At 44.8% G+C, this 23,329-nt stretch overlaps 2 protein-coding genes across 2 annotated transcripts; both read right to left on the reverse strand.

The window, feature by feature from the left end:
• Window positions 1–2,086: 2,086 nt before the first annotated feature.
• LOC117850862 (strigolactones hydrolase CXE15) lies at window positions 2,087–3,442 on the reverse strand. Its single transcript, XM_034732740.2, has one exon. It carries the CDS (start codon window positions 3,291–3,293, stop codon window positions 2,238–2,240), a length of 1,056 nt encoding a protein of 351 aa, XP_034588631.1. The 5' UTR covers window positions 3,294–3,442; the 3' UTR covers window positions 2,087–2,237.
• An 8,473-nt stretch (window positions 3,443–11,915) lies between these two features.
• LOC117847607 (uncharacterized) lies at window positions 11,916–14,793 on the reverse strand. Its single transcript, XM_034728835.2, has 3 exons — window positions 14,086–14,793; window positions 13,426–14,003; window positions 11,916–13,328 (listed from the first exon to the last, which is right to left on the reverse strand). Exons 1-3 carry the CDS (start codon window positions 14,621–14,623, stop codon window positions 12,180–12,182), a joined length of 2,265 nt encoding a protein of 754 aa, XP_034584726.1. The 5' UTR covers window positions 14,624–14,793; the 3' UTR covers window positions 11,916–12,179.
• Window positions 14,794–23,329: the final 8,536 nt, after the last annotated feature.

The following is a 23,329-nucleotide window of genomic DNA, read 5'->3' on the forward strand; positions in this document are numbered from 1 at the left end:
GCCGCCTCACCACGGCGCGACGTTGTTCCTGTTGTGCAACGTGCTTGTCGGCGCCATCGTGGTCACGTCATCCCGTGGGGAGCAGGGCGGCGACCGCGCGGCTACGTCCACGCGGAGGCTCTGCCGCAGCGTGTCGTCCATGGTCCTCGGCCGGCTCCGGTCCTTCTCCATGTTCGTCGTCCACGCCGTCCCCATGGAAGACGGCTACCACCCGTCCCTGTAGCTGGAAGCAGAGGTGCACCAGCCTCAATCGGACGCGGCAGAGCCAGCGATTCCCACGGCGACAGCGAGCGCGCCCGTCGTCGCCGCAGCATCTGCAACGCTGTCAGAGAGCGCCAAGGAAGTGGCTGAAGTGGGAAAGAAGGACGAGCCCATCAGCCACGGCCGCCGCCTCACCACGGCCGCCGCCCACCACGCCGCCACATCCGCCGGGGAGAAGGGGAGGGGCGGGCCGCGCGTCGCTGGGGAGAAGGGAAGGGGGCGCCCGGCCACCCACTGCCACCCGCCGAGGAGAAGGGGAGGGGGCCACCCACCACCACCCGTCGCCACGCCACCTGTCGCCGAGGAGAAGGGGAGGGGGTGACCGGCCGCTGTCGGATCCGGCCGCGAAGGGAGGGGATCTGACCGGGAGGGGAGGAGCCGCCGCTTGATCTGGCCTGGAGGGGAGGTGCCACCGCCGCATCCGACCTGGAGGGGAGAGGCGCCAGGGGAGAGGCACCGGAGAGAAGGGGAGGGGGCGGCCGCCGAGGGAGGGAGGGCCGCCTCCCATCCTCACCCGGATCTGGCCCCCGCCGGGGAAGAAGGGGAGAAGGGAGGCGGCGTCCGGCGGGAGGGAAGGGACGGCGTCCGGTGGCGTGGGTGGGGGAGCCGGGGTCCGGCGTGGGTGGGGGAGGAGGGGGGCGGCGTGAGGGGAGGCGCGGGAGGGGGGGGGAGGCGGCGTGAGGGAAGACGGGCCGGGGGTGTCTTGAGGGGGGCGGCGTGAGGGGAGGCGGGCCCAGTACAGGGAAAAAACAATCGCCGCGATAAAAGGTTTCTTTGCTGAGTGTCTAACCTAGGACACTCGGCAAAGTTTTTTTAAAAAAATAAAAAATATCCAACAGTTTAAAAAAATACCAAATTTTCACATGAAACAATATATGTTCTCTATTGACTATACAAAAAGGTTTGTAGTCAAACCAAACTCGACCGTCACTTAGACTCTAAATCTTATCGAATCCTTCTCAAAGTTACTGTTCTTCTTCTGAGATGCTTCGGTTTGTAAACATCGTACATGATGAAATGTGCAAAACCTTCTCAATTTTTTTTCCACAGCCTCCACATATTATATCATCACATCATGACAAATCTCATGATTTTTAGACTTTGCTTGTTTTTTTACAATTTAAAAATACTACTGCCACACGTTCATGGTCGTGTTTCCTGAACAAGATGTTCAAAATTTCTTTTCATTTCATGGGTCAGGTCTCAAATGGGGCCAAATAACATGAATATCATTTTTCTACTCATTTTGTTCCATAATTTGAATCACTTGCAGTTCAAATTTGACTTATACAAAAAATTTCCTTGAAATGCAATTAATTAAATAAATATAGCAAATAAATCCAAAAATATACCAAATTTTAACATGAAGTACCACATGTTGTATGTCGGGAGTAGAAAAAATTTCAAGGTGAAAAGAGGAAAAAAATTATTTTTTTGCCGAGTGTAAAAAAAACACTCGGCAAACCCTCCTTTTTGCCGAGTGTCTTTTTTGACACTCGGCAAAGCTCCCTCTTTGCCGAGTGTTTTTTTGACACTCGGCAAAGAGGGGGGTTTGCTGAGTGTTTTTTTTGACACTCGGCAAAGCCTCGATTTGCCGAGTGTTTTTTCTTTACCGAGTGTTTTTAGCTTAGCACTCGGCAAAGAGCTTGTTTGCCTAGTGTTCGAAAAAAAACACTCGGCAAAGAAAAAACACTCGGTAATTTTTAGCTTTCCCGTAGTGCAGGCTATGTCCATGGTCTGCAAACAGCCCATGTAATCCTTGATCTCATGGTGAGGGAGAAGCTCATCTTACTCGTCTGTGATGAGAAGAGAAGACAAGAACAACGGACGAAAGAATAGAGTATATATTGACACGCGTAAATCTGTGAAGTGTTTAGGATGCAGAGCTCATCACTGCACTCATGAACAAATGATCTTCCAACAAGCTAGGAGGGACAATGCAGACCAACCCTCGCTTTGCACTGTGATGAATTCATCTAAAAAATGAAGCGTTTCATGAGACGTATGACCTCATCCGTGGCCGGTGACAGTGGTTTGATAGCGCAGAAGGCATGCCCTTGACCTGGGAACAATGCCAGACGCACGTCCTTCCCCAGCGCCTTCATCCTCTCAGCGTACTCGAGGTTCTTGTCCCTGACCAGGTCGCATTCCGCCGCGACGACGAGCACGCGCCCCACGTCGGCCGACGCCAGGCTAGGGCTGTACGGCCCGAACGGATTCAGCAGCGGGTGATCCTTGTTCCACCCCGCCGGCATCGCCAGGCGGACGTACCTGTCGCTCCTCTCCCGGCTCAGCAACGCCGTCTCCGGCGTGCTCAGCTCCGACATGGTCGGTTCCTCCGACAGGAAGTAGGGCATCAGGAGGATGTATCCGGTGATCTTCAAGGGATGAAGCCCCGCGGTGCCCAACCGGACGGCCATTTGGTGCGCGACGCAGGCGCCCGAGGACGTGCCGGAGACGAACACCCGGCGTGGGTCCGCCCTGCCGGCGAGCCACGGGTTGTGGAAGATCTGGTCGGGGAGCCAGAGGAGCGCGGCCATGGCGTCCTCGAAGGCGGCCGGGAGGCGGTGCTCCGGCGCGAGGCGGTGGTTGATGGAGCACACCACGGCGGGGAGCTCGGTGGCCAAGCGGAGGCACAGGGCGTGGTTCTTGGGGTAGGAGTAGGAGCCGAAGCAGAAGCCGCCGCCGGCGAAGTACACGACCACGGGCAGCTTCTTCTTCTTGTGCTCGGCAGCCGCCTTATCAGCTGATACGCAGAGGCGGCGGCGAGGCCGGTACATTCGGACGCCGAGGTTGTTGTCGGCGTCGTACACGGCGTCCTGCCACTCCACTCGGCCGTCATCGCAGGCGTCGCCGGCCGGGAAAGGCGGCGGCGAGAAGCGGAGGACGGTGCCGTCGCTGAGCACCTGCAGCAAGCCGAGGCAGTCCTCCACCACGTAGGGAGCCGCGGTGGCAAGTGAGGGCTGCCTGGCTCTGTCTCTCATTGCCATGGTAGGAGGCTCGTGAGATGAGGGGCCAATGGAGGACAACATGGCTCTGATCTGCGCCAAATAGAAGTGCTTCACAATTCACTACTGACGAGTAACGAGACGAGAAACCTATTTGCTTGCGCCGTGAAGCTTGTGATTTGTGAATGCCTTTGCTTGATTGCAGCTACGCGCAGGCAATATATAGTCTCTGGAGGCTGTCATTTCCTTTCTAGCACAAAATTGTTCAAGAAGGAACGTGTTATATGTAGGTCGTTAATTAATGCTGTCTGAATGAACAGTTACAGTATGATTAACAGTCCGTAACTAGCGAGCCTACTAAATTTCCAGGAAAATGCAGAGAAAGTTCCATGTTCGTGTTTCTACGTAATTAATTATCACTACACGTGTTCAAGTGTAAAAACAATTGGACCAAGCTGTGCGATTCCTATATAGTTAAGGCTATTCCCAGCGTAATATTTCATTGCGTAGTTTCCAAGAATGACATGTTATCTAAGATATTTGAGTTGATGAACGAAACTAGTTGTTTCATTTCATAGTTTTATAAAATAGCATATGGTGCCATGTCATCTAATTTATTGATGTGGCACTTTAGTAAATGCAAATATTGTAACGAAACTTGCACCGGGAAAGGTCTTAGAATTTTTTGGTTCCTATGAAGAGAGTGCCATGCACTAGGCAAGTTCACGAGTCACTTAACCCTACTTCTGTCGAGGGTTCCTTAATGAACACGGCTATAAATGCAAATTGCTGACGTTTTTCAAGCGTCTACAGAAAAGCAATAATTTTGATGCACGTTTCACAAGCGTCAGAATCAACAGAAGAATTGGATATACCAGTCGGGCAATCCGCGTTGCGTTCGGCGGGCCTACTAGGCGAGATTATCTCTATCTTTCCTATTGTTTTGGCCGTGTTGATGTGCACTCTACTCCGCCCTCCACACGGTTCGTCCGACGCGTCGTCCGTCTGCCGCCTGAGGCCTCCTCCACTGCACGCGTGGATGCAAGTTATGTATTTGCGTAAGAATAATTATAATTTTTGACCCTATACGGTATACGTGATGGCAGCTGCGTATGCAATTCCATGGAACAAGCTAGTTTCTCTGTGTATTCTATGAACACATGCATATCTGAATGCTCATCCATACTTACAATTTAATCGGAAACACCACAGTTGCTGATAAAGTCACCAAAGCAAATGATAGATTATTGATAGTTGTGGCTTAATTTCCAAAGCAGACTTCTTAGGTTGAGACTGAGGCAGGAGGGGCTCCTCAGATTAACTTACACAATTAATATTAGCTCCAAATTAAGTACAAATAACTGATTCTAATTGTTATCAGAAAAACATGTCAAACTGGGATTGGTCTTCTCTATCTATCTCTCGCATGTCTCCATCTGGAATAACTCCCGAAGGCCACACAAGCAGCAAATGCTGAGGTTTCATTACTCAGGTTAACATACATAGTTGCTTGGATCACTTGACAATTGCGCAAATCAAGAAAATTCAAATGATAAATGGGGTTCTGGAACTTTTAGTCCTAAACTAGCTAGCCTAGGAACTAATGCATCTGGAGTATGTTAACAGAGGCACAAAGAAACACAAAACTTGTTTTAGCTTCTCGTAAATGATCGACTTGACATAAGAAATCTCCTTAGACATGAGCACTTTATTTGCAGACCCTGCAGGTTTGAGGAAAACAGTTGAGCATCTCCTTTTTAGCCATCATTTTTTGCAAATCTGCTGGACCTCTCCCACATTTTTTTTTTCTGGATCTGTCTGTCTGCTACTGGTGGACACGGTACCGGTACAAGAGCAGAGAAAAACACTTCCCCTCTTCGTGTTATGTGGAGGCTGTGATCATTGTATATGCCGAATAATCTTGCAAATAGTTACCTTCGATGGTGGGTCCTTTTTAGTTTTCCATACTGGCAGGAGTTCAGGTCGATCTCTTTCTCTCAGTGTCTAGAGCTAAGCCTTCTCTCAGTGATGATATGCTCCTACCATCCTATGGATGTCCAGATTGTAATTTCTACAATTTTTCTTTTTGTTTTTTTTGTAAAATGACTATTTTTTTACTTCATAAAGCACATAAAAAAAATCAAACTATGGCTGGTGCGGTGGTGCCGATGGTAGTGGCTGGCTGGTGGTGCACACGTTAGTGGTACACATTTTAAAAATATTTTTAAATTTTAGTGTTCATCTTACGAAAAAGCTTTTCTGAAATCTGGAATGAAGTATTGTCACGTTTGATCCTTTTTCCTGACTCATAAATTTTTACGGCCTTAAAATGTGATCTTCGTAATAGTCCGAAAAACAGGGGCCCGGAAATGCATCGATCTTGCCGGGCTCTTTGATATGACCTGCACCGAAAGTGTCATCGTTTTATATTGATGATCAATTATTTGGACTCATGTGTGACATCAGCCTCAATATGTCACAATGACAGTAATCATTGGTGGTCCCTTATTTTAATGCTTGGTCTTGAGCAAATTGTTCCTATCGCGATGTGGAATAGTTGACATATATAAACAATTGCTCCAATATCGTGATTGGTGGCGTATCCTAGTGGTAAATTTTTTAATTGTTTTAGATGCACATTATACAAATTTTGGAAACTTTTACCACGCTCCTTAACGAAGTATCTATCACATTTCAAGATTTTCTTTCACAATATTTGAGAGGCTCGAAATCCATTTGAGATGCTCCTTTCCTAGCCGTCTAGGAACCGGCCAGGGGCCTAATAAACTTTGCTGGCTGGTCTTGATATGACCCACACCTGTAAGAAAGTGTCATCATTTTATTGAGTCTAATATTTGGAATCATGCGACATCAGCCTCAATATAATATATATGAACGACAATTCCGGGTCCATTCTTTTATGCAGGGTCTTGAGCAAATTGTCTGTACTGTGATGTGGACATATATAAACTGTCAATAAGTTCACATTCGAGGCCTTGTTAAGGTCGAATATATTAAGATGCTCCCTTCGATTAAAATTATGGAGCCTATTTCGTTACGGTAGGAGAAGCCTTTGACCAAAAATTATTGTATCTATACATAAGTTTTGTGTCACAAAGTTAAATGTTGTTAGACGATACATTTTTTTTATCGAACTTGTTAGATACAAATTCAAAAATACTTTCTAATAATGATCATACTTCTGTGTCACATAGACAAAATATTAATAGAGTAATTGTTGTCAAAGGAATATTAATAGAATAATTATTGCCAAAGGCTTGTCGGTCTTGGCATTTTGGCTTTGGCTCATGGAAACAAAGCTCATCCAACTTCCTTTATAGCAGCTAAAATGTACTCTATTATTTCATCCAACTCTTCCCGTCACCTGCTAAAATGTACAGCAAGTTCACAAGCAGATAGTCAACAGAATCACATGCAATTTCCACAGGTGGTTTGAGAGAAAACCGCATGTGGTAATTAAGGAAGCTGGTGACTTCAGACAGCCCTTGCCTGCGGAAATTCAGTTGGGGAATAAAATTCTTTTTATTTCTAGCATCGATAATATTTATACAAGGGAGGGCCGCTAATTCTAAAGCTCACCGCGACCCTCAGCCTATCCACGTCATCCCCCAGTTGCTATACCCTCAATTATTTTCATAAAATATTTTATTATAATTTATATGAAATTTAATCTAGGAAATGCAAGTAATTCTATTATTTCCGTCCTCTATTCTAAGAAAATGGAAACAACTGCAAGTTGGTGCGTAAACAAAGATGCACTCTAATTCATTTAACTAGTTGTTTTTTGCAAGATTGGTCAAATTTTAATCTGGTGCAATGTATCTACCAAATTTGTGCAACATTAGGAAATAAGCCACTACATACATTGGCTCCCAAAGTAAAGAAACTATGCTGAAAAAAAAAACGAATCTCATGACAAAAACAAATTCATTGGTGCAGAAATGAATCGCTATATTGACACAGTATATGTAAACAATTCCATCTTTCAGTCATGGAAAATAAAATAAAGAAGCACGATTTATATGAAAACAATTCCATCTTTCAGTCATGATAAAATAAAGAAGCACGAATTATACCATGTAGTTTAGCTTCATGCATGGTTTTATTTTCTCTATGGTACTTTTGCCACGCTTATTTGGAGTCATGTATGTGACGACAGCATATCTACGTCATGCAGGGCATATTCTTCCCTGGTCCTCTTTTTAGACTTGATTAAATAGTCCATATGTGAAAAAAAGGCAATCATGGATTAATATTTAGGGCCAGTTTGGTAGGGTTCTGGCTCCTCCTAAAATGAGAAGGAGCCGGAGGAGCCACTTTTATGGTTTCGGCTTTTCCATATAAAACGGCTCCGGCTCCGGCTCCTCTAGTGCTCCAGGGGTGGAGCCGTTTTTGACCAAACTGTTTGGTAGGGCTTTAGCTGGAGTCGCAGGAGAAGCCGAAGCTAGAGCCCTACCAAACAGGCCCTTACTACTCACATGCATCAATGTTTAGGGATTAATGCCTTCTAATATTAATTAAATGCCCATGATTGTCTTGTACCCATGAAACTAAAAAACTGCATGCTCAAGCATGCTGTACGCAGCTGTCCATATCTTCAGTTTTAATCATCAAGTTAGGTGGCCTGCTGTACCTGTTGAGACATGATGAGTTTTAATTATGTTAGTGTTAAGAAGTCCAACAAATCAATGTATTATCTGTCTTCTTTTTTCGTAGTTGGACTTCATCGTTGGTGGTTGTGAAATACTTTAATTAATGATCAATTAATATTAGAGATAATTGTAGATGACTTTTCATGAAGGGGCTAACTTCATGAAAGGGTGTGGACTTTTCATGAAAGGGCCAACTCGCAAGGGACATGATGCCCTTTCCCCTTGTATAAATATGTAACTAGACCATTCATTCAATAAAAAAAGAGAATCCTCAGATTTATTCTTTCAATCTCTCTTTCTACTTTCAACAAAATGTATGAATTTTTCTTCCGCGGTACCTGATGACAGAGCTTGCTCATGAATTAAGTCAATATTCTCTTAATTATTAGCAAGTAAGAATTTTAACTTATCTTTTTGTATATTAAATCAATTTATGATCTGACCTCAAAGTATCCACTTATTTTTTAAGGAACAGGAGGGGTATGCCCCAACTGATTATAATATATTAAAAGGAGGAACAAAGTCTTACAAACAAACATTCAGGAAATGAAAAACGAAAGGAAAAAAATCAAGAAGAGTACAGAGTCTGGTCTAGCCATGAAGACATAGGAATTTTTCAATCCTCTTTTACTCTAAGAATAACCTGAGTAAAAACAGACTTGAAGCGAATCAAGCATGATTGAACTGATGGAGGGATCCCTTTAAAAATCCAGTCATTTCGAGCCATCCAAATACTCCAACTCATGATAATTACTTCCACGAAAAACTGAACATGTAGTTGATTTCTGAAACTCTCTAGAACTGAGAAAGGTTCATCAGTAGGATTGATGAATAGACCAAGATGAATCCAGCATTGCTGAGCAAAAGGGCAACCTAGCAACAGATGATACAATGTCTCTTCACTTCCATTTGGAAGTAAGACACACTCATAAGAAGGGAGAAACAAGTTCTTTCTTCGAAGAATGTTCTTGGTACTGAGTCTATCCCTAAGGACTAGCTAGAAGAAACCTTTATGCTTATTTTGACAACATGACTTCCAAAGCCAACTAAACACTGGATGGATCTGTCTGTGATCAGTTATGTGGCAATAGACCTTGTTGGATGAAAATGAAGGATTGCCCCAAATATATGTTCATACATCAGGATCATCATTTAGAGTTAGACCTTCTAGACTGTTTGCAAGATCAACAAGCTGGTCAAGAGCTTAAGCTAATAAAGGGAGATGAAATAACTGACCTAAATCTTCAATAGCCTGACTCTTCTGAATAGATATGTGCTATCTTTTTGTGAAAGAGTATAGCTGAGGATAGACTTGAGCAGGTACTTTATCATTCCATAAATTAGTCCACAGAAGATATGTTTGGCCATCATTAATGGAAACCACTGCTAGACCCTTGAACTTATCTAACAATTTCAATACATCCTTCCACCAAAAGGAGCCTTTTTTGACATGGTTTGGAAGCTTACCATTAGCATAATATTTCTCCCACATCAGATGGACCCATGGAATATCTTCTCTATTAAAGAACTTGTGAAAAATTTCATTAGCAAAGCTTCATTCTGAGTTTGTAAATTGAGCACACCCAAACCTCCCTCTGATTTTGGCAAACAGACCATTTCCCAAGCTGCTTTTTTTTGTTGATATCAGAGCCACGCCAGAGGCAATGTTTCCTGTATTTGTCCACCTCCTTATAAACTGACTTATGTAAAAGGAAAGTACACATATAAAACATGGGCAGAGCAATGAATACTGAATTGGTTAACTCCAATATGCTAGCTTGGGACATAAACATAGAGGTGTTGACTAATCTCTTTTCACACCTGGACACCATTGGTAGAAATTTCTCCACTCTTGACTTTGTTAAGCCTAGAGGCAACCCCAAATATGTGAAAGGTAGAGATCCCATAGCACAACCAAATTGTTGGGATAGTACCTGTAGTCTATCTTCTGAAACATTGATTGGCACCATTATTGACTTGGAATAATTAACTTTAAGGCCTGTGGATAGAGCAAAAGAATGAAGAATATCTTTAAGCACTTGAAGCTAAGAAGAGCTGCCATCCATAATGATGAGTGTGTCATCTGCGTATTGAAGAATAGGAAAGTCCTGGCTGTGTAAAAGAGGAATTGGCAGCTAAAGGAGCTCCTGCCTTTTAGCATCATTCAGAAGAGATTGCAGTAAATTAGTTGCCAAGACAAATAGGAGAGGTGATAGGGGATCACCTTGTCTCACTCCCCTCTTGCAGTGGAAAGTTTTCCTAGGAATACCATTCAACAAAATGGAGGAGGTGCTCGAAACTAAAAATATTTTTCATCCAATCCAGCCAAACTGTGCTAAAATCTTTATGCTTCATGATAGTTAACATGGCCTCATGCTTTACTCTATCAAAAGTTTTCTCAAAATCCAGCTTGAGAATAACTATCTCTTTCTTTGATTTGTGGCATAAGTGGAGATACTCAAAGGACCATGCCAGGCAGTCTTAAATAGTCCTCGACTTGATAAATCCATATTGATTTTTATGAATAATATCTATTATTACTTTCTACAGTCTATTAGTTAGTAGTTTTGTCAGAAGCTTCATTGAAGTGTTCAAAAAAGAAATTAGCTTGAAGTCCAGCACCGTTGAAGGTCCATCTACTTTTTGAAGTAGAGTGATATAGGATCCATTAATACTTCTAAGACATAAATCTCCAGAATGAAAAGCTGCACAGAGATCATAGAAATCTTGCTTAATTATGGGCTAGCATCTCTTAATGAAATCAGTGTTAAAACCATCTAAACTAGGGGATTTGTCAGAAGGCAAGATTTGGATGACAGAATCAATCTCTTCATGGTTGAATGGCTCACCCAGACGATGCACTTATTAGCATGTCTAAATAAAAACGATGCACTCTCGACTTGCTAAAGGTATAAAGTTATGTAGTTTTTTTTAAATGTTCTTCTCCTTCTTTGGAATCATATGAATGTAAAACTCTACTATGAATTGTCTGCACAGTCGGTTTAAAAAATACAACATACTGTAAATCCACGTCACCAAAGTTCGAGGGGCTGAGAACCAATTGTGGGAACGCGTACATGTATACATGGACGAATTTCCACCACCAGTCCGATAAAACAACTGACTGTGTAAATGGCATGAACAGACTCCCGTTCTAGACACCAATCAACTTTGATAATTGCTTGTTTGTGCAGTTGATTCTAGCCTAAGAACCACTAATAACTGCTGTGGTCGATAGTTAGAGCTGTGCTGTGAATATCCATAACCTTTTCATATGAAGGGGGATTTAGACAAACTGTACATAGAAATTGTAGCTCTCGATGGTATATAAATATTTTTTTTATTTGAAGTCATCTTTGTGCCAAAATCTGCTCTACGCGCCATTTACTATCCGTAACATTTTGAGAACACCTCTTCTCGGATGAAGAGAATTTTAGATCAAAAGGTTTGTTTCCTTGACAAGATCTACAACTTTACAGTTCACAGCCTTTTCTTTTGAAATCATTTATATGCACAAATAATATACAAACATTCAGCCAACAAGGGAAAAATGAAAAAAATCATGTCATTGTTGTAACAAATAAATGAAGCATAGGTGGACTACTTAGGGGCATTGTGTGGAAGCATGAGGAAAAAGCACCCGTCATATGAGCGCACCACATGCGTCCTGCAAGGTTGCACCTTGTGGTGCTCAGAGCAAACGGTACCCTTCAATTTCATAAGGTTCTGACAAAGATCCAACAAGCACTTGCCTAGGTGGGATATGCAAGGCAAGGACACCTTGCTGTTCTAGGACGTTTCCTTACACCAAAGAGACACGAAAACAATAGCACCTAGGTTAGAAAAGTAGTGTACTAAAAGAAAGATTGATTTGATCAATTGGATATGCTCGATCGGCCATAACCCTTCATATCCGATAGGATGTGGAGGCCTGCTTGCATCAGCCAACCTAATCAGATAGGCCAATTCCCCGGACCTGAGGGTCTCCATGGTCAAACTTTTGCAAGAGAAATACAACCAAACAGCAAGTATGTTTACATAGTTCAAGCCGTTCCGTTACCTTATTTTTTTAACTGCAACACATAGTTATTAAAGGTGACACGGGCAATAATCCCTTGTAAAGACAAATAAACAGCGAGCTGAGCAGAGCAGAGCAGAGCTTTGCCTCTTATTTTTCTGGCGGTGGAAATTCAGAAAGAAACCTCAAATCAAAAGGCCACATGGAGAGGAAATATACTAATGAAACGAGACAAGGGATCGATCGAAGGATAGCCATGGAGCCGCGCGCAGCCGGGCTCTAGCAGCACCTCTTTGAGATGGTGAGGTGACCGGCCATCTGCCACCCCTCCGCGCCGTTTTTCAGGTACGGGCACGTCGGCACGTAGCCCTTGTCGCTGATGGTCTTGAGCACGTTCCACTGCTCATTGGGATCGACGGTGGCGAACTTCGTCCACGCCGGGGTGGAGTACTCGTAGCGGCTGTGCGTGAGGCGGTGGAACTCGGTGATGTTCTCGTTCTTTGCGATGTCCTTGTCGTCGCGGAGGTCGACGGAGAAGATGTCGCCGTACGGCCTGACGGAGTGGATGAAGATGGGCATGGAGATGGGCTCCACGGAGACCGCGGCGAGGTCGGACGTGAAGATGAGGCTCCTCATGTCGTGGCTGAACACGGGGTGGTTCACGTGCCCAATGAAGGTATCGGCGCTGTGGACGACACGGACAGGCGGCGGCATCGTCTTGTTGGTGGGGTCGCGTTCGGCGGCGTTGACGATGTAGATGCTGAAGTAGCCGGCGTCAAGGGTGCCGGGCTGCGCGTCGGGGTCCTTATCCCGGGAGGAGGAGAAGACGATCCAGTCGCCGCTGGGCGACCAGCTGCAGTGTGTGTCAACCCATGGCCCATCGGTCAGCTGCGTCACCGTGCCTTCGCCCCACTCCCCTTCCTCGGCGTCCTCCATGATGTACAGGTTCGTGTGATTCTGCTTCCTCACGCTCTGGCCGTGGGTCCTGTCGCGCGTGCACCGGAACACGAACTTGCTCCCGTCGTGGTTGCTCGACGGGAACGCATGGTTGAACTCCCCTTTGGTCAGCCTGTTCGGCTTGTTCCACTCACCGGTCTCCTCATTCTTCACGATGGCTTTGATCTCCACCGTCTTCGCGCGGGTGAAGGCCGGGCCGTCGCAGATGTACAGGATGGTCTTCTCCTTGCTGTTGCTCCATGCCGTCGAGAAGACCTTGTTCTCACCGTTCTCCTTGTGGATGACGCGCAGGCCGTCCTTGTCGGCGACCCACACTGCCTTGAACTCGTTGTCGACGAAGGCGAGCCTTTTGCCATCCATGGAAATGCTCGGGAACACGCCGGTCACCCTGAAGAGCCCCACGTCCTTGTGCGACGCCGGGGTCTGCAGCTTGTCGAACTTCTTTGGGGCCACAGCATTCCCCTTCTTGTCCTGTACGTACAAATGTGTATATATTGCATCGTCATTGCTAGCTAATCAATCAGCAAGGTTGTAGCAGGAAATCATAATTAATACACAAGCAAAGTACCTGCATGAGCTTGTCGGTCCTGCAGCAGTGGTAGCCGATGCGGCTGCCGCCGTCGAGCACGATGGGGCTGTAGTGGTCAGCCATTCCCCTGGTGATCTTCAACGGCGAGTTAGGCGAGGTGGTGTCGAAGATCTCGATGTGGCGGTACTGTTCTACATTCTTACGGGGAGCAGCCGACACGTTCGCCGGGGACTTCTCGATGAGGGTCGCCACGGCCACGCTGGTCTCGCTGATGGCCGCCGGAGTCATGGCGCGGATGCCTTCCGGTGTCACCCGTTCCTCCTTCTTGGCCTTGATGTCGTACCGGAACACGCCCCAGTAAACATCCAATTTTTTCGTATCGTCAGGCGTGTTGGCTCGGTGGAAGAAGATGACGTTGTCGCTGCCCCACGTCGGCCAGCCGGCGTTCCTGATGGTGACCTTGCGCTCCAGGCCACCCTGCGCCTGCCGATCCACGTTCATGATGACGATGTCGGTCTTCAGGTGCTCGATCTCGCCGTTCCACCGGTGAAACTGGAAGTTGGCCACCGCCACCTTCTTCCCCGACGGCGACACGGCCGGGCTCAAATCGTACTGATCTGCAAGCAGCAGGAAACATACACTTTAATTCAGGAATTTCCTCCCCTTTTACAGTAAATTTATGATGATACAGTTCAATACCTGGTGGAGTGAGGCGCTCCGTCTTGCCATCGGCAAGGTTGGTCTTGTAGACGACAGTCCACGGGGTGCGGCGCGCTTTCACAGGATCCTTGGTGGAGACGTAGATGATCGAGTGGCCGACGGTGCGGCCGCCGGCCTGGAAGCCGCCGCCGAAGCAGCCGCTGTCCTCTAGGCGCACGCCGCCGAAGGTGCCGGCGCCGTAGATGTCGGCCAGGCTCAGCACCCTGGGCGTTGGCTCGCCGTCGCTGTACAGGGCCACGTGCAGCGTCTCGAGCCCGTTGTCCCTCTCGGAGACGAAGACGAGGCCCCTGGACGCGTCGCGCGTCTTGGGGTCGCGCTTGCGCAGGAACGCGACGAGCTCCTTGAGCGCCGCTGCAGGGATCTCCCGGCCGTTGTGGTTGTACGACTCGCCGTCGGTGAGGAGGAGCGGCTCGTTGTCGGAGTTGGCCGCCGGATCGGCAGGGCGCGAGTAGATGTCGAGTGGCACCGGCGGCCTGTAGGTTCCGAAGAAGGCGATGCTGCCGCGGAGGTCACCCATTGCGCTGCGCAAGCGACTTCTTCTTCGATCAATCGATTGTTGTGTGCTATGCTCTGAGGATGTGCTCGGATGCCAAATTTATAAAGTTGGTCAGCTTGACCTCGAGCTAGCACCATATCCGAGTCATTGTTTTTCTGCCGCTAGCTGTTAAAAATTCATAGATCCAAATCATGCTCTCGCAAAAGAAGATGACCTCGACCTAGCAGCATCCAAGTCTCAAAATTAATAGACCAAAATCATACTCTCGCAAAAGAAGACGCCCAACGCGCCTTCTCTGTTTACCAACGCGGTCACCATGTCCAAAGATTGCTCCATGATTTTGCCCACTACCTGCAGCGTTGACTTCTCTGTTTTTTTTTTCAGATTAAGGTGTTGAAATTTTTATCCATGTTACCTAAGGACTGCGTTTTGTTTGCTGAGGCCATCATGTATTCTCTAAGAGCTTCCGTGTTATTTTGTCGCTAGTGTCGCACTATATGTACATGTCAAAATTAACTGCATGTGGCTAATGAGGGTATGTGAGTTTTTTTACAACGCTAATCTATCTGAAAAACTAGAACTGCACTTTTAATAGGACAGAGAGTAGTAATTAAGTCGTCCCAGTCATTCTTTGTTTCCTATCTTTGATAGATGTCGGCATAGACAGGAAACTTAATCACATGTCGACATGAAGGCATCCTTGTCTTGATCAACTGATGAGTTCGGTGGCCAGCTGTAATCGTCGGTCTCTAGTGAATGTACCAATGCCACATGTCGAGTTGGAGTTTTAAGAAGCAAAAAAAAAAAAAAAACTACCTATCAGTTTTTGTCCTACAGAGATTGAATTACTAATCAATATATTGGGAATCATGTGATAGCATCCTATACTATATCTATATATACCATATATGTAACTTTCCTTGATCCAGTTCTGTATGCAGTCTTGATGAATCATCTTATCCTGTGATGTTTCAGCAATCCAATCGAGGACTAGATGGCACTCCCTCCATAAATAAAAAAAAACTTTTAATTCATGTGACAATGCATCTTAAGGGGTGTTTGATACGAGGTGCTAAACTTTAGCAGGGTCACATCGAATGTTCGGATGCTAATTAGGAGGACTAAACATGAGCTACCTACAAAACTAATTGCACAGGTGGAGTCTAATTCGCGAGATGAATCTACTAAGGCTAATTAATCCATCATTAGCAAATGGTTACTGTAGCACCATATTATCAAATCATGGACTAATTAGGCTTAATAGATTCATCTCGCGAATTAGACTCCATCTGTGCAATTAATTTTGTAATTAGTATCCAAACATCCAATGTGACAGGTGCTAAAGTTTAGCAATGGGTATCCAAGATACCCTTACAATATAGACCTTAATTTATCATATATTTTTTTCCGTAGATAAAGTTCTGTATGGAGTCTTGATCAAATATCTTATCATGTAATGTGATCACCAATCCAATCGGAGATTAAATGGTACTAGTCCTATTCCTAACATGTTACCAATGAACTTGCATTATTTGATGTTGTCCACGTCTTACAGACTGATGCCGTCCACGTCTTACAGACTGATGCCTTCCAGTATTAAATATACACTATTGTACTCTCACTAGGCTAGAAAAGATCTGTACTGGCAACTAAAATACATTGCGCTGACGGGTTGCCTAACCGCCTTGAGCTAGCAGAAATGGGCAATTGTGCTGACGGGTGAGCGCCCGCCAGCAGAAATGGAAAAGTGCTGGCGGGCCAGAGATGCCAATAGTTTTCTATGCCCGCCAGCACAAATAGTTTTCCTTTTAAATTTTTAATTTCCCCCCACCATTTTTTCTAATTTTGTTTCCTACCAATTTTAAAATTATCATTTCCTGCCAATTTAAAATAGGTATCTTCGACCACAAAGCAAATTAAAATATGAACAATATATAAATTTTTATACTATTAAACATTCCACAACATTATTACATAAATATGAAATATTCATATTCAGTGCTACATAAAAACAAAAGAAAAATATATAAATATCAAAAGAAAAAGAAAAAAAAGAAAAAAAGGCCGGTGCGTCCCGCGTCCGCGCCCCCGCGCTTGGGGCCGGCTGCCGCCGCCGCCGCCAGGCACGTTCGCCACTGCGACGCTCGCCTGGTGCTAGCCCCGCCCGCCACCCGTCGTGCCGGGGCCGCCTCTGCATGACCGCTCCCCGCACCCCGCGCCTGGTGCCGGTCGCGTGCCCACCGCCCACGCCCCTGCGCCTGGGGTTGGCCGGCCGTCGCCGCCCGCGCCAGCCAGGGTCGAGCCAGCCGTCTGCCTGCGCCACTCGCCTGGTGCTGGCTCTGCGACCCGCCGCACCGGGGCTGCCACCGCCGCGCGCCTGCCGCCGTACTTGCCACCCACACACCCACAGCTGGGGCTGGCCTTAGCCGCCGTGCGTGCCCCTATGTCGCTCAGCTAGTGTCGGCCGCGCGCCAGCCCCCGAATCCCCCGCGTTTAGGGCCGCCCGCCGCCGCGGGACACGCTCGCCACCCGTGCCAGCTAGGGAGAGAGTGAGAATGAGCGTGGGAGGAATTGAGAGAGATGAGTTTGAGAGAGATAAGGCCTAAGCGTGTGGGCGGGAGAGAGAGATAAGGTGCTGAGTCGAGCTAACCTCGTTCAGCCAATGAGAGATCATTATTTCAGAGGTGTGGATCGTTGATGTGGCGACCACCGTAAGTTTAGAAATGTGCTGTGCTGGCGGGCAATAAAGTCGATCTCTGCTGGCCGCCAGCACAGATAATTTAAAAAAATAGTTTTTTAAAAAATTAGTAAATGAATTTAAACATGTTTGAAACTTGTACATATAAACATACATGTCACACGTAGTGCATCTAAAAATTACAATTGGATAAAAATCATAATTTTTATAAATTAGTCAGTTCACATGTTACTATAGTACTAATTTAGTAAATGTTGTAGATGAAGTATACATTTGTGAACAATATATATTCCAATTTTCTTATAACATATTGAAACTTTTATGTCAAGATTGTGAAATCATAAAATGATTCCATACCAATTTATATAGTTTTTGGACCACATTTAAATATTATTAGAATTTATTTTCACTAAAAGTTTTAATAAAAGTGAGAAATGTACCTAAAAACTTTGTGGATCTTTCATGGACTTTCATGGTTTGAGTTAAAATGAAACATGTATCTTTAACATCATTTTTCTAAAAAAAATTTATCTTGTTTGTGAAAATTTTATTTCAAATACATGTTAATTGCAATAAATATCCTTATAATCGTTTAAACCTTAGAAAATAGTAAATCCTCATTTGTGGTGGTGTGCCCTTATGTTACCCGTCAGCACAAATAGATGTTATTTGTGCTGGCGGGTGCTTATATCACCCGCCAGCACAGATGCATCTGTGCTCGCGGATTTTGACGGAGTGGGCCCAGACCCTTTTATGCTGACGGGTGCCAACATCGCCCGCCAGTACTGAAAATCCTATGACCAGCCAGCACAAATCTTTTGTGACCTAGTGTCTAACCATTAGACAAAGAAAAGACTAACTCTGGTCCATCAGAGTTTGTTTTCTCTCTTTCGTGTCAAAGCAGGCAATGTTTTTTCCGTTAGTTAAGAACATTATGTGCTTGTGTCCATATAGGTCATCAATTTTACTACTATTCCCTCCATCCCAAAAATATAAGTGATGGCGTATTCTTTCTAGGTCCTCTTTTTTATGTAGTCTTGATCAAATTAGTTTGTAATGTGATGGGATAAGCGATCTAGTCAGGAATTGGTAGTTCACAGGCGTGCATGTCACCAACAGAATAACATTGTTTGACGGAATTCAGATGCCTTCTAATATTAAAGTATGAGGATTGTCTTTTAGTCTCTAAATTAAGAAAGGACTAACCCTTGGTCACTCCAAGCATTCTTTGCTTTCTCTTTGGTGCCATAGGCCATGTTATTTATTCTAAAAAATATTCTATGCCATGTGACATTTTAGTTGCAAATAATTTGAAGAAACACAAATAGTCCAACAGATTGGTGATCTATTCTAAGTCATACTTCTAAGCCATTAGGCACTCGACATGTATATGAGTAGATAAAACTTCTTATTCCAACAGTAAAAACTAGGTGATGGTTAGTTCCTTGTGGTGGAACTGTCCATTTGGGTTCGAGTTCACGACTTAGCATGGGTGATCGTATTTTTCTAGATTTATTTTAAGAATTAACTAGCAATATTCTTTCGGTGGTAGGTGCCGTGCCTGTCAACAGTGGGCATCTACGGTGACTTCATATATCTTAGGAAACACCAGCTCGGTCGCTCGGTCTCTCCTAGGGGTTGGGTTGCTTTTATGTATTTGTATGGGTCAGTGTGTATGCATGTTTTTAAGCATCTATATCTACAGTGGCGGGCCCACTTTGATTCAAGGGTATTCAATTGAATACCCATTATTTTTGCAAAAAAATTTCATATATATAGTGTATTTTAGGTGTATGTATGAAAAAAACAAAAATACAAAAGCTAGCATACACATTTCACTCGAAAAGGCCCACCGGAGGCCAACTTCGCTCTCCCTCGACTGGCCCAATTGGCCCATTCGGCCCATCCGGCCTACCCACGCCCCCAGTCCCCCACCGGCCCACCCCCACCGTGAGCACATTCACGTGCACGGCTCCAGGAGTCCAGGGTCCAGGGCTCCAGGCGCGCGAACCCTAGCGGCGTCCGGGTCCGGCGGCGGCGGCATCCGGCGGCGGCGGCATCCGGCGGCGGCGGCATCCGGCGGCGGCGGTGGCGGACCGGCGGTGGCGGCTCCCGGCAGTAGGCCGCGGCTGGCGGGCTAGCCGCTAGGACGGCGGCGGGCGGCCTGCGGCCGGCGCGTCTGCGGCGCGCGATTGGCGCCGAGCGGCGAGCGGAGGCGCCGCGGGGCGCAGCTGCCGACGGGCCGGCGGCGCCGCGGCGGCGGGCGCGCAGGCGGTGCTGCCTGCTGCGGCTAGTGCTGGTGACTGGGCGGTGGGCTCAGGGGCGGGCTGGCGGCTGCGCCGGCGGCTACTGGAGGGCAGCGCCGCAGCGTGCTGCGGGCGGCCTGCGCCCTGCCGGAGTCCTGGCTGCAGTTCTGGCCGGCTGCCGCCCTGCGGCCTGAGCTCCTATAGCTTGTAAGTAGTAATCTTTGTTACCATTTTGCTGTTTTAGCCTCTATTTATTTCACATGTTGCCACTTTTATATGTTGATCATTAGTAGCTAGACAATTTTAATTTGTGATCAATTTTATTAATCAATGATGCTACCACTTAATTCTGTGTTATAAAATTATAATTTATTCTATCAAATTTTTTTTCTTACCATCTCCAATTTTGAATACCCATAGTCCAGATCCTGCGCCCGCCTCTGTATATCTATATTGTGCTTCAATTCGCACAAAAAAACCTAGGTGATGAACTGATCCCATGTCCAAAATTATAAGTTTTCTTGTACTATGTTTGATGGAGGAGAGCTCCGCTACAAGTCGTTTGGCTACTAGCTAGTATCTTTTGAAATACATTCTAGTTGGCCGGTCAGTATATTAACTTACTTCATATCTTCCCACTGTAAAATGAACTGATGATCTGATATTGGTTTAAACTTACATGCTCCCTCCGTTTCTATTTGTAAGGCGTACGCGCATATATATCAAGATTCAAAGTTTACTACTCCCTCCGTTTTTATTTATAAGGTGCACATGCATATTAAGATTCAAACTTTGCAATCTTTGATCAATAATTCGATTATTAATTTTTTATTTTTATAATATAAACTTATATGATTGGATTCGTAATCAAATATAATCTACCATGATTATAAGTTTATAACCATAAGTAACATAACATAAGATAAATGAATGATTAAAGTGCTATTTGGAAGACCATGCTAAGTCATGCTATGCCTTATAAACATAGATGGAGGGAGTATCTTTGACCAATAATTTAGTCACAGTTTTTTATTTTTGTAATGTAAATTTGACATGACTGGATTTGGAATCAAATGTACTCTCTAATGAATATAATTTTATAACCATAAATAATATAATATAAGATAAATGAATGGTCAAAGTCTAATTTGGTAGACTGTGACATGCCATACAATGCCTGAACGGAGGGAGTTTGTTCAAAAAAAATCCATGCCATCTAGATTTAATACAAGTCCTTGCTAGAATTATTAGGCTAATCGCATGTCGACATCATTTTCTTTATCAACTGCCTTCGGTGGCCAGCTGTATTTGTTGGCCTCTATCGAATATAAATTGCTTGCCAGATGCCTAATTTGAAGTTATATTAAGAAGCAAAAAAATGGATCCAGATTGACTTACTAACAAATCTATATGGAATCATATATGTGACAGCATCCTATGTGTATTTTTCTTGACCCAGATCTGCATGCAGTCTTGGTCAAATATCTTATCCTGCTGACGTGATCAGTGATCCAACCGGAGACTAAACAGTATACTCATGCATGTTACCAAAGAACTGGCATTGTTTGATGGAATCCGCGTCTTAGGGATTATTCTCAGGTCATTAGGCTATGAAAAGACAAACTCAAGTCATTGCTAGTAGAATTTGTTTTTTCTCTTTCGTGTGCATGTGCCAATGCCATCATTCTAATTAAATACTACTCAATCCATCCATAGATTACGGATGAAGGAAAAAGATATCTATCCATGCCTCGCAATCAAGGTTGATTTCAATCAGGTATTCCATGGTGTCATGGTAGTTCACACATGTGCATGTCACCAACAGGCTAGCATTGTTTGACGGAATGCACATCTTTAGGATCAATGCCCTTCTAATTTTATATTAAAGCACTATATATGACTATCTTGTAGTCATTAAACTAAGACTAACCCTCGGTCACTCCAAGCAGTCTTTGTTTTTTTCTATTTGTAACACGTCATTTCTTCTGAAAAATGTTCTATACACATGTCATCAGTTTAATCACCGCCTCACCAACTTGTTCTGACAGCATCCTATTTTTTCTAGTCATGCAGTCTTGATCAAATATCTTATCCCGTGATGTGACCAGCGATCAAATCGGGTACTAGACGGCAGCATATCTACGTCAGCATATCTACGTCATGCAGCATGCCTGCATTGTTTCGCATCATGATGCGGTCAGCGCCGACCCAATCAAAGACTAAAATTATGCCACCATGTGTGACCTACGAACATGCAAATAATTAATGTGAGGTGTACTATTGTTTGTTGGAAGTCATCTCTCAAGGCACACGGTGATGCCTTATCATTGTTGTCTTGTAGTTATTTAAAGTAAGAAAAGACTAAGTACTCTGGTCATTGCAAGCATCCATTGTGATCATCGCATTTGTTCGTCGATCAGCAGTATCGAATGTACCGTCATGCGGCAAGCTAAGCTGGAGTTTTAAGAATTAAAAAAAATGACTGGCCCCTTCTAAGTCTTTGCTTTTGGGGTATCTGGAGCCCGTCTTGTTTGTAGGCCCGACAAAAAAAAAAGAAAAATTGACTTGTCCCTCCTAAGTCTTTGGGTATGCCTGACATAAAAAAGGTTGATGTCTTTACGAGTCCTTTCTATAGCTTTGACAGCTTTAGAACTTGTGAAGAAGATAGGCCTCGAGCATCCTATATACGTTAAAAATGTTCCATTGACTACGATGTTTTATCATGTCATTAACTTTGTCACATGGTAAAAGTCAGTGGGAGATGCGATCTGATCTCAGTTACTTTTAGCATGTGGACGCGTAATTCATTTATTCGACTTCTTGACTTGATGCTAGCGAGCCATAGACCTACGAATTTTTTTACTGTGTCATTAAAAAAAATATATGCGTAGAACAAGCTAATTAAGTTAAAATAAAATAATTTATTTGTCTTAGATGAAATATACTTATTTAAGAATGGAGTGAGTACTAATTAATTTACTTCGAATCATGTCACATCATCCTATTCCTGTGATGCAACTTTCCTAGATCCAGTTCTATGTGGAGTCAAATATCTTATCATGTGATGCCACCAGCGATCCAATCAGGGACGAAACGACGTACTGCTTGCATGCCGACTTCATTTTTCTTGATCAAGTGACTTCGGTGGCCAGCTGTAACCGTCGGTCTCTATGGAATACACCCACTTGCTTGCCACGTGTCATGTTGGAGTTTTAACGAGCCAAAAAAGCACCAGTACAGAAACAGCGTTCCATCCAGAGACATGTCTCGGACATTTTTGGATCGGGGCTAAACGAGTTTCAGTTCCGGGTCAAATAGCCACCACCGACGGCCACCTCCGACGGGAGCTTTAGTCCCGGTTGGTAATATAAACCGGGACTAAAGAGCTCCCTTTAGTTCCTATTGCAATAGCTAGTAACGGCTAAAATGAGTGGCCTTTAGTTACACCAACCGGGACTAAACGCCCATGCTATAAAAATCCTCTTCTTTCTCGCCACACCCAAGCCACTCATCGGACCGAGAGCTCGGGTTCCTTCTCCATGGCGAGGCTTCAAGCTTAGGGAGGTGCTGCCCAATTTTTTTTCCTCAATTGCGTGGGGATTTCACTCATCCAAAGTGTTGTAAAGCTTAGCTACTTCATCATCCCATCATTTATTGTTATTATGCTTATTTTATGCTTTAGAGATAGAGAAAATTGAGTTTTTTAGAATGAGCTAGGGAGAATGGAGAGATTTTTTATTTATACATGTTTTTGAGCAACAATTTCATGGATAGCTTGCTTGT

Source organism: Setaria viridis, chromosome 3 (assembly GCF_005286985.2).
Source record: "Setaria viridis chromosome 3, Setaria_viridis_v4.0, whole genome shotgun sequence".
Classification (NCBI taxonomy): Eukaryota; Viridiplantae; Streptophyta; class Magnoliopsida; order Poales; family Poaceae; genus Setaria; species Setaria viridis.

What these genes read in the sequence shown, in the direction of transcription:
- LOC117847607 (XM_034728835.2), bottom strand. Translation starts at nt 14,623, where the DNA reads ATGGGTGACCTCCGCGGCAGCATCGCCTTCTTCGGAACCTACAGGCCG. An exon ending in GGAGCGCCTCACTCCACCAG is followed by an intron (nt 14,004 to 14,085) that starts GTATTGAACTGT and finishes TGCTGCTTGCAG; the next exon opens with ATCAGTACGATTTGAGCCCG. An exon ending in GGACCGACAAGCTCATGCAG is followed by an intron (nt 13,329 to 13,425) that starts GTACTTTGCTTG and finishes TTGTACGTACAG; the next exon opens with GACAAGAAGGGGAATGCTGT.
- LOC117850862 (XM_034732740.2), bottom strand. Translation starts at nt 3,293, where the DNA reads ATGTTGTCCTCCATTGGCCCCTCATCTCACGAGCCTCCTACCATGGCA.